The sequence below is a fragment of the Rana temporaria genome, chromosome 10 (genome assembly GCF_905171775.1).
Source record: "Rana temporaria chromosome 10, aRanTem1.1, whole genome shotgun sequence".
Classification (NCBI taxonomy): Eukaryota; Metazoa; Chordata; class Amphibia; order Anura; family Ranidae; genus Rana; species Rana temporaria.
Window position 1 is genome coordinate 131,142,327 of NC_053498.1, and position 11,688 is coordinate 131,154,014.

The window sequence follows — 11,688 nt, forward strand, 5'->3', positions numbered from 1 at the left end:
CCACCCATAAACTGAACTTCCACTTTAAGAGACGGTGACCCCCTAACATGCCACATTTGGCATGTCATTTTTTTGGGGGGGGCGGAGCGATTACCCTCTTTTTAGAGGCATCCAGCTGCCACTTCCTCCCAGAAGATTGCACGGCCATTCACAGCGCAATGCGCAGCTCACGCAGTGTGTGCCCAGCTGTGAAGCCACAGCCGGGTGCCCACAGTAAGAATGTCGACGCTGTGGAGAGGAGGGAGAGAAGAGCAGGGCTTTGTATTCCCGCATCGCTGGACCGTGGGATAGGTGAGTGTCTGATTATTAAAAGTCAGCAGCTACACTTTTTCTAGCTGCTGAATATGTTTCACCCATTGGTAATTGTGCTAATTAAGTCACCTATTGTTTCTGTCTGTCTGCTAGTATTCTGTACCTCCACCTAGGCTGGTTTAAGTGACTCAATTCATATATGGATCCTAGCACCAATCATTGAAAAATCTAAGTGTTAAATAGTGTTGGTTTAAGTGACTAGTTAATTGGCTCAAGTTAATAATATCACTAGCTATTAGTTGCAGGAGGTATATGTTGGTTGTTCCTTAATTATGTTACATTCCTGTATACAGTTGCTTTTGCATAGGATAATGTGAGCATTAAACAAACAGTTCCAGTTGTCATACAAGCTATTGCCGGCTAGTCTTGTATAGTCTGCTATAATATCTGGTTCCTATCTCCAGACTGGAGGAAGCTGTATACAGGCAGAAACACCAAAACTGGGTGCTGGGTGGTTCCATCACAACCTCCTATACTGAACCTCTGGGCTCAAAGCTTTGGGTCACTTCCTGCAGGGAGGAAAATTCAAATTTGGAAGTGAAGGTCCACTCTAATATACTAAAGCTACAGGATCAGCATGACATCCAGCCAACTAACATTCGTAGAGTGACAACCTTAGACAGATTGCTTTTAGATTACAGAACCTCATTCCCACATATTGACTTACCTTAAACTTCCCCTCGTGGTAATCATCAACTTCATCATTATAATACTTTGAGGAGAGCTGCAATAGGACAAATAAGAATCATTTTAACAATTTATTCATTTTCACCAGAACAGGAATCCACATTACAGACAAGCACAATAGACTGACTGGCAGGTTTTACCTCCTTTGTGGAAGGGATATTTGCATTGGACACGGATTCGTCATACACAAGGTCATCTTCTTTGGCTTTTTTGTGCCTCTGTACCCTGCAAGATGATGAAACCTCTTTAAAAACAATACATTTATCAGATATTCAAAGAGAATGCAACATTGGCTGTATTCTAGGATTTCATTACAGTGATAACAGAGCAGATGATCTGATGAAGTCAGTTCTTCCACAGCCAGACAAAGATCTACACTACAGACACGTGCCCTCATTACCCAGGACTGAGGGATTGTGCACGAATGCTGCATAGCTGTGCACATTTTATTTGCTCTCACTAGGCCAAAGACAAAAAGGCATGATCATTGGGGAAGATGCTAGAAGTAGGGGTTGTGTTTTAGTGAGGGGACCAATTGGGCCAAAGCACAGGGCCCCCTTATTCAACAGCAGTAATTTTGTAAGCTGTACTCAGTCACTGCAGTGCTACATATCTCAACACCCAGTCTAGCAGTGACCACGTACAGCTACAGCTGTGAATTAAGGCAGCAGTATTTCAACATACCACTATACTCCCATGTAAAAATCGGGGCCTGTAGTTCAAAGGTTCCAAAGTGTCTTGGGTGGTATGGAACCTTCAGCCTGGGTTCACACTCATGCGTGCGTGGGAAACCATATGTAACTCGCACAGGAATCGCAGCACATTCCTCTGCAAAATAACATAGGTGTCTCTGGGGTGCGATATGAGCCATTGATTTATATGGCTTAAATCGCATCCATACTGGTGCAGGATCCTTTTTTGTCAGCACCAGAACTAGACCACATGGGTGTTTACACCCGTGTGATCCGATTCTGCAAATCATACTGCGTTTTGCCAACTGATTGCTTGGTGTCGTGAACTTACCATACACTCTGTAATCGGTTTGCATGGACGGGTTGCAATTTTGATGTGGTGCAAAATCCACAGTGAATTTGCACTGCATCTAGTTTAAACAAAGGCTGAATCTTATCTTCAAATTTCTCAAGACACCTGTAGCCTGTGTGAGTATACAGAGTCATTATAAGCCAGTTCTGAGAATAGCTCGGGGGTCCAGCCAGAAGGAAGGCGGGCTCCAATTTTGGAGACATGAAGTATCAATGTGTGCTGACCCCAGAGCTTCACCTTAGGAGACAGGTGTGCATTGAACAGCCGGTGGTCTGAGGGACCAGTTCTGAGAGCAGCGGTGCTGCTGAAGTGTAACCAGGTGGGCTTGCATTTTCCATTTCTGATGTTTTGAGGTGAGAAGCCGATTTCCCATGCACGGGCAACTCTGTAAAGAACTTGTTTTTTTTCCTTTTTAATAAAAGTGGGCTACCATGCCCTTAAACTGAAAGTGGTTGTAAAGGCAGAAGGTTTTTTATCATAATACATTCTATGCATTAAGATAAAAAGCCTTCTATGTGCAGCAGCCCCCCACATGCTTACCTGACTGACAGCAACGCAGCACCACTGACTCCCACTGCTGTCAATCAAAGCCAGTCAGCCAACGAGGAGAGAAAGGGGGTGGTGCTGGGCTGCAGTTTTGTGTCTTAAAGTGGGAGTTCACCCAAAAATCAACTTTCTGCAGTTAGATCCAGCATACTGCTGACATCTGCAGTATGCTGGTCTTTTTTCTTTTGGTACTTATCGTTTTAGCAGTATTTCTTCTATGGCGTTCCCGAAGGCAAGCAAGTTGATTGACGGCCTTCGATAGCGCGTCACGGCTTCCGAAAATAGCCGAGGTGACACTTGGCTGTTTACGGCGCCTGCCGTGTAGAGCTGACTGCGCAGGCGTCGTAAATTGCTGAGTGTCACTCGTGTGTATTTTTGGAAGCCGTGACGCGCTATCGAAGGCTGTCAATCAACTTGCTTGTCTTCGGGAACGCCTATACCAGGAAGTAATCCTCGCTCGGGGAAATACTGCTAAAACGATAAGTACCAAAAAAAAAAAAAAGACCAGCATACTGCAGATGTCAGCAGTATGCTGGATCTAACTGCAGAAAGTTGATTTTTGGGTCAACTCCCGCTTTAATGGACGCACGGAGCTGTGGCTCGGCTTGGGTGCCCCCATAGCAAGCTTATTGCTGTGGGGTCACTCAACAGTAGGGAGGGGTCAGAAGCACTGAATAGAGGGACCCAAGAAGAGGAGGATCTGGGCTGCTCTGTGCAAAATCAATACACAGAGCAGGCAAGTATAACATGTTTATTATTTTTTACCAAAAGAGAGAATTTATTTTTAACTTGAAATTCGAACTGGAATGCCTCATAAAAACGCATCCACCACTCTGTGTCTAATCCCTGTGTGCGTGTGTAATATATATGTACACACACTTTTCAAATGTTTTACATTTATAATGTCAGTAGGTCGAAGACTGGTGTCAGTTGGGCAGTGTCAATACTTTATTATTTTGCACAATCATTTTTATTTACAATTCTTTCAGGAGCCTCACTGGGGGCTTTGGTGAAATATCAGGGGTCTAAACAGAAAGGGGCTGAGGACAGAGATTCCGGGCCCAGGCCCTTTCTCTACCATGTCAGCTGCACTGGACTGCGAATTAATAGGGAAATGCTCTGTGCAACTTCCTGTTCATTTACAAACGAAGCTTAGTAAACAGTTTACTATGCTTTGGATTATGAATGAACATTCAGAAAAGCGGCTGGTAAATGGCACAGATCTGGGCAGCAGGGGGAATCTACGTTGTACAGGGTGCATACCTATGGTGGAAAGGGATCAGAACACCTAGCAGTTTTTATTGCTGTCTGTGTCCCCATTAGGAAGAGTCACCCTCTCCATGTGTCCTGTTTACCATCATTAGTGAGACTGAAAGAAAACCCCAAATGCTGGGTAAGGATGGGCTCAGGCGCGTTTGCAACTCCACGTGCCCGCCAGGAAGCTGACACTCCGCAGCACTAATCACAGGCAGCAAGACATTTCCCAATCTGTGTAGCTGCGGATCGGGAAATGTCTCACTACTAAGGATGAGCTCCGACGTGTTCGCAGAGCCCACGTGCAGAGCCCGCCAGGAAGTTGGCGCTGAGCTAATCACAAGCAGCGAGACATTTCCCTATGCACGGCTGCAGAGATCGGGAAATGTCTCACTGCCTGTGATTAGCGCAACGCAGTGCCGCCTTCATGGCGGGCTCTGCGAACACGCCGGAGCTCATCCTTAGTAGGGAGACATTTCCTGATCCGCAGCTGCACAGATTGGGAAATGTCTCGCTACCTGTGATTAGCGCTGCGGAGTGTCAGCTTCATGGCGGGCTCTGCACGTGGGCTTTGCAAACACGCCGGAGCTCATCCTTACTACCTGTTATTAGCGCCTCGGAGTGTCAGCTTCCTGTCGGGCACATGGAGCTGCAAACCTGCCTGAGCCTATGCTGGGTTGACATGAGAACAGGAATAGAGAGTACGTTTTCCCCATTGGGTCACTAGATCTGGTAACAATCAGGCATTCTCTCACTTTGGAGGGGTCCCCCCACTTCCTGTTTTGGCTATGGGACCGGAAGCAAAGGGGAATCTCTACAATGGGGCACAGGTGGCAAAAAAAAAAAAACACGTTACAGGTGTTATAACCCTTCCTTACACTATCCAAAAAAAAAAAAAAAAAAACGAATTTTGCCTTTAGTGCTACTTTAAATAGTAGGCAGAGGAGTATACAAGGAGGACTTTGGTGAGAGAGTATGGGTGCAGAAGAATACCTTCCCCCCCAAAAGAGGAGCAGACCCTCTAAGTGGGGTTCAGTACCAGTCCCCTCTATCAACCACTCACCTGCGAGGTTTCCCCATCCTCCCCTCTTCTCCAGTCTCCGTCCACACGTGTCTACCACTTCCGGTCCACCGCCTTATACAGTCCCTCCAGAAACACGACCCGGGACTTTTGTTCCTAGTAAAACAACAGACATATTCATTAGTAAATAATGATTGCGTGCTCTGACTCTGTAGTGGCTTTTTCTAGTCCTATTTGGCCGTAAGGTCATTCTGAGACTTGTAGTTCCACCCACATCTTCCTTGAAGTTCCCTTTAATCTATTTTACAAAATATAATGGCAATAGACATGAGATAGTCCAGGATGATGCTCTATCTCATCTAGATCTATCTGATCTAAGTAATATCTACTGTATATCATTTTACAGATATTCATTACAAATGCCTTTCTCCGGTTCTAAGCAAGCACAGACATAAGTAATTATCGTCTATTGAATACAAGGCCTGGGGGGTGGCTCGCCGTTCGTTACCGTCATATTATAATCTGACAGATGACAGAAATGTTTGTTTTGATTGGAATTTCCTTGGTTCGTTACATTGTATCCGTTGTGTTTTTGTTCTGCCGGGGAGAATTGGAGGTTGCACACGGCCGGCTTCCACTGTTGCCATGCCGACGCCCTCTGCTGCCATATATGGTGAAGGAGGTGGAGGGGGGAGTTCTGGGTGGATCGGAGGATTTGTCCTGATCTTCCAGGCTCTCTGCTACCTGTTGATGTGCTGAGTGTATGAGCAGGGGATAGAGAAGGAGGACTGACACTGGAAAAAGGAGATCAGGGACCCTGGAGGAGGACTGACACTGGAAAGGGGAGATCAGGGACCCTGGAGGAGGACTGACACTGGAAAGGGGAGATCAGGGACCCTGGAGGAGGACTGACACTGGAAAGAGGAGATCAGGGACCCTGGAGGAGGACTGACACTGGAAAGGGGAGATCAGGGAGCCTGGAGGAGGACTGATACTGAAAAGGGGAGATCAGGGAGCCTGGAGGAGGACTGACACTGGAAAGGGGAGATCAGGGAGCCTGGAGGAGGACTGACACTGGAAAGGGGAGATCAGGGAGCCTGGAGGAGGACTGATACTGAAAAGGGGAGATCAGGGAGCCTGGAGGAGGACTGATACTGGAAAGAGGAGATCAGGGAGCCTGGAGGAGGACTGACACTGGAAAGGGGAGATCAGGGAGCCTGGAGGAGGACTGGCAACTCTGGAAGAGTCCTGGAGGCTGGTAGCATGACTTGGGTCCAAGGGATGAAGATCTGAGGGGTGAGAGGGTCCTAGGGGGCTTTCCTGCACCTCAGAGACCTGACCCTGGGTTCGGTGTCCTTTGATCGCGCTTCTCTTTTATCTGGAGCTGGGCAGGACAGGTCATTTTTTTGATGGTGGGACTCCGATGGGACCTGTGGAAGATGAAGCCTTGTAGATAGAAAAGCTTGGATGTGATTTGGACATGAATGTCATTGGTTGAGGCTGACTTGGACCTGGACAGCAGGGTTTGAGGGTAACCTGGAAGGTAGGTTTTCGGGGGTGCTTCTCCTTGTCAGTAGGTCTTGGGGCGTAAAGTAGACCTGCTTGTGAATTTGGCCTCCAATCCAAGAATTCAATTTAGTATTTGCTTGTGTTTTCATGATATATAGTTGTCTTGAGACTTTTACTTTTGGTTCATTTTGAGCTGGGCACGGGTGGTCATTGTGTGACCTGGGTAATAAGCCAACGTGGTGTGGAGTTGGCTTTGTACCCAGACCTGAATAGCCGTGTTTGAAGGTAACCTGAAAGGTAGGATTTGAAGGTACTGTGAAAAGACTTTGGCCAGTAGGTCTTGGGGGTGAAGTGGACCTGCTCCTTGATCTGACTCCTGATCGAAGGATCAAGATTATAATTTGCCTGTCTTTAAATGATTGGATTTTGTAGTGATTTGGCCTTGGATATAGGAGCCTTGAGTTTTGTCTTCTGGTTCATCTGTCTGACCCTGGAAAGGGGAGATCAGGGAGCCTGGAGCAGGACTGACAACTCTGGAAGAGTCCTGGAGGCTGGTAGCATGATGTGTGCATGACTTGGGTCCAGGAGATGAGGGGTGAGAGGGTCCTAGGAGGCTTTCCTGGACCTCAGTGACCTGGCTCTTGGTTCGTTGTCCTCTGATCGAGTTCACCTGGGAAGGACTGGTCATTTCCCGATCGGCCATAAGTGGAAGGACTCATATGGGACACGGAGAAAAGCCTTGTAGATAGAAAAGCTTGAATATGATTTATTGAGTTGGACAGCATCGATTAAGGATGACGTGGACCTGGACAGCAAAGATATAGGGGTCTTCAGGTTCATCTGGAGCTGGATCTCTTTATGGTGGAGTTTTGAAAGTATTGGCCTTGGATAAAAAGGTCTTGTCCTCTGGTTCATCTGGAGCTGGGCATAGGTTGTCATTGCGTGACCAAGACTGAGGACTCGTATAAGACCTAGGCAAAAAGTCTGCGTGGTGTGGAGTTGGACAGTGGCGGCTGCGGGTGACGTGGACCTGTATAGCAGTATTTTGGGGGGTGACCTGGAAAGTAGGAATTGAACATGCCAGGAACTGTGGCCAGTAAGTAGGCCTAACTTGGGCCTCTAGAAGGACCTGGGATAGTTTTAATTCCCAGAATACAATTAAGAAATCCAGATGTTGTCCTCCTCCAGCCTCATGGTGTATATACCTGCAGCCTCCTTACGGATTCCCTCCCTTGGTTCTGGACACAAGGCATGGACTGCGGGAAGCCCAGACCTGTCTCCCGATGCATACACTGCAGCTGCTTCTTGCACTGAGGACATGAAAACAGGGAGTTAACAAATACAATGGATAAGGTAACGTTGACCACCTGTTCTGTTCTGTGCACTTTGTTAATAATTAATTATAACAATTAATTGAATTTCCTTTTGTATTCATGCAGTTTTCTTGACAGCATTGTTGTCATGTTATAGCCTTTTGCTAATTTATTAAAGCGTAAGTCCAGTTTTGGAGACCAGTGCTTATCGCTGACCACAGGACCGCTGATAGGGGGGGACCACCAGTCCTCCTGTAGGGGGCCCGGGCACACAGGGGGGGCCCAAACTGCAGGAGGTGTGGTCGGGCGGAGGTGCAATTACAGAAAGTTGCCCTGTGCTGCTCTCTGCAGCTGCTGAAAGTAGTTTTCTCTCCCTCTCGCTGGCTTTCAGCTGCTGCAGGGAGAGACACAGGGCATCGTTCCTGTAATTGATGTATTCGCTTCCCCCGCACAGATCCCTCTCCTTGTTCTGCCTACTTCTGATCCCCCCATGTGCACCCTCCCCCCCATCACTGTGCTGCACCCCCCCCCCCTCTTGTGGCACTGTTGGCTTCCCTGTCCTGTTAAAAAAAATTATTGTAAACATTTTTTTTTAAATTATAAATAAAAATAATAAAATAAGGGTTAATTCAACAGGTGGGCCCCCTACAGGAGGACTGATGGTCCCCCCTATCAGTGGCCCTGCCTGAACACTACAGCTGTATGGGGCCCCGTGATTTCTAGCAGCAGCCCTGGCTGACCATGTCCCTGTTTGGGAGATTTCCTTTCATTTTCTGTTCCAGTGACAAGAGGATGCTATGTCTTTTATACATTATAGTACCTGGCCCCTGCCACTGACGAAAAAATGGTCCACCTTTAAAAATGTCAAGACGCTTATTATTTTGGTTGGGCCAGCTGGTAATGTGTTGCTGAAATTATGATGTACCGTATGTTGTGGATGCATAAAACTGAATGAAAGAAATCCTAAAAGTGAAGCTTTAGGGCCAGATTCACATCCGATCGCGTATCTTTGTGCGGGCGTAACGTATCTGATTTTCGTTACGCCTCCGCAACTTAGACGGGCAAGTGCTGTATTCTCAAAGCACTTGCTCCGTAAGTTGCGGCGGCGTAGCGTAAATCGTCCGGCGTAAGCCCGCCTAATTCAAATTTGGAACAGGGGGCGTGTCTTATGTAAATGTTGTGTGACCCGACGTGATTGACGTTTTTCCCGAACGGCGCATGCGCCGTCCGTGGAATTTCCCAGTGTGCATTGCTCCAAAGTACGCCGCAAGGATGTCATTGGTTTCGACGTGAACGTAAATGACGTCCAGCCCCATTCACGGACGACTTACGCAAACGACGTAACTTTTTCAAATTTAGACGCGGGAACGACGGCCATACTTAACATTGTTACGCCGCACTTACGCCACCATATAGCAGGGGTAACTATACGCCGGGAATTCGCGTATCTAGCTAATTTGCATATTCGATGCGGAATTCGCCGGAAGCACCACCTAGCGGCCAGCGTAAATATGCAGTTACGATCCAACGGCGTAAGAGACTTGCGCCTGTCGGATCTAACAGATATCTATGCGTAACTGATTCTAAGAATCAGGCGCATAGATACGATGGCGCAACGCAGAGATACGACGGCGTATCTGGAGATACGCTGTCGTATCTCGACTGAGAATCTGGCCCTAAGTCTTTTTATAGGAGACTGCTTACTATGAATAGTTGACTTGGATTGTAAAATTTCACTTGCTGTGCAAGAATGATGTCATTACTGACCTCCTGCTGAAAATTGGGTCAATACTTCTGTCCAGGTATCTCCTACTCTGGCTGCCTTCAGGTGATCCCTGAAAACTCATCTCTTCAGGGAAGCCTATCACGCCTCCAACTAATCTTTTATCACTTCCATCAGCTAATTCCCCACACTTTCACACTTTTCCCCTTTCACACTGGGACGGGAGCCGCGGTGGCGGTATAGCGCCGCTAAAAATATAGCGGCGCTATATCATCTGAATTGCCGCGGGATTCGGCCGCTAGCGGTGCAGTATAACCCCTGCTAGTGGCCGATAATGGGTTGATACCGCCCGCAATGCACCTCTGATAAGACGTCCGATGATGAAACACGTAGGGGAGGAGCGCTGACATCCCCGCGCTCACCAGATCGTACCCGTGGCTTACCAGGACAAATGGTAATACAACCAAGCTAGATTTCCCTAGTGTCGGGTTCACACTTTGTAAATGTGTGTTTGTAAATATTTTAATAAAAGCTTGTGTATTTTTTTACGGATTCATGCTATGAGAGCCCTCCTCCTTTTCACTCGAATTATACGCCTGATTGGAGTCTAGATGTGATGGCCTACTAAAAGGGGAATCCTACAGGGAGACCAGTATCTGGGAGTCCACTAACCCAAATGGTTTAGCAAATAAATGCAGCAGCTGGTTATATTAGACCAGCCATTGACTCTGGTGAGTTAATTTAGGTTGATAGGTTAAGTCAGGCATGTCCAAAGTCCGGCCCGCAGTCCAATCGCGGCTCACGTTCTGGTCTAATATGGCCCTTCTGTTGATTTGACTGTATATATCTTTTGTGGCCCCCACAACGTATTTACCGGCACTGCCTCGGAGGGGGCAGGACAAGTGCTGTCGAATTACATACAGGAGAATCTGTTTACTCTGCGGCATCTGTAATAGGAAGTCCTGTCTTCTGGGCTGCAATTGGACGGCTGTTCTGTGTATCATAGAAGGCAGGACTTTGTATTAAGAGACCGCCAAGTAAACAGGAGATTCTCCTGTATGTAATCGGTTGGCGCTTGTCCGCCCCCTCCCTGTCCCCTCCGAGGCTATCAGGCTGCATTGATGGCTGCATTTATGGCAATAGTGAGGCTGCATTGATCGCAATGGTAAGGCTGCATTGATTGCAATGGTAAGGCTGCATTCATGGCAATGGTAAGGCTGCATTCATGGCAGTGGTGAGGCTGCATTCATGGCAGTGGTGAGGATGCAGATGGGCACTGATTGGGCTGCATTGATGGGCACTGACGCTTATTTTGCTTCACAGTTCTATATTAATTTGTTTCCTGAAACTTTCCTTTTTGAAGTAAAGGTGCATGTTAAAAGCCAATAAATACGGTATATGCAAATAACACGCCCAAACTCATCTTTAGTCCTGAGCGGCGCTCAGGGATTTGTTGGGGGCCCACAAAAGAAATATTTATATATCCAAATAACACGCCCAAGCTCATCTCTTCACCACACACAGCCGCAAAGACAAGAGAATTCTTGTTGGCTAGTGTATTTGTTGCTCAGACGAACACACTTAGACTGAATTTTAATGGTTCAAAGAATGTCAGGCAAAATGGTCGGCCCTCACGCAAGTTCACTTCATCGAAACTGGCCCTCTTTGAAAAAAGTTTGTGGACACCCCATCTTTTATCACTGTATTTGAGATTATATATATATATATATATATATATATATATATATATATATATATATATATATATATATATATAATGTATATATGTATATAATTTTATGTTTTTTTTATGAATTTTATTTTTGATTTTGTTTCATTACATTTTTGTAATATAATTTTTGTTGTGGAGCATTGCACTAGCTTATATTGCACTTTATGGTATAAGCTCACTGGTTACATATTGTGATGTAATTGCACCAGCAATTTATTTGTATATATTTTGCACTTGGCGCTATATTGTTGCATTTTTTATTTTATTTATTTAAATAGCCATTTATTATAATAGTCATCATGAATTTCGAATATATAGTGTTCTTTTACAAAAACTTTATTGGCAAGTTGGCCAACACGAACAGGAATACAGATAGACAGTTACATAATGTAGCGAACAAAGGACATGGGGAAAATAAGAAATATATAAAATATCACTGATCCTATCAAGAGCATTCCTGTCTACCAGGCAGAAATATGCAGTTGATACAGTAGGCAAGATATACTGGTAAAAAAGAAAGCAACCAAATAAGAGTCTGAATAGAAGA

At 46.1% G+C, this 11,688-nt stretch overlaps 2 protein-coding genes across 3 annotated transcripts in view; one reads left to right on the forward strand and one right to left on the reverse strand.

Moving 5' to 3' along the window:
* Positions 1–5,447, reverse strand: part of UTP3 (UTP3 small subunit processome component) — a 29,828-nt gene extending 24,381 nt beyond the window's left edge. Inside the window, exons 1-4 of the mRNA XM_040326279.1 lie at positions 5,373–5,447; positions 4,907–5,020; positions 1,140–1,224; positions 980–1,036 (exon numbers count right to left, since the gene is read on the reverse strand). Coding sequence (XP_040182213.1) covers positions 980–1,036; positions 1,140–1,224; positions 4,907–4,923 — 159 coding nt within the window. The 5' untranslated portion in view covers positions 4,924–5,020; positions 5,373–5,447. The remainder of the gene's footprint in view (positions 1–979; positions 1,037–1,139; positions 1,225–4,906; positions 5,021–5,372) is intronic.
* A 93-nt stretch (positions 5,448–5,540) lies between these two features.
* CCDC30 (coiled-coil domain containing 30) overlaps positions 5,541–11,688 on the forward strand; it is a 99,915-nt gene continuing 93,767 nt past the window's right edge. For both annotated transcript variants that reach the window (XM_040326277.1, XM_040326278.1), the window contains exon 1: positions 5,541–7,726. In XM_040326277.1, the coding sequence (XP_040182211.1) occupies positions 7,718–7,726 (9 nt within the window). In that variant the 5' untranslated portion in view covers positions 5,541–7,717. The remainder of the gene's footprint in view (positions 7,727–11,688) is intronic.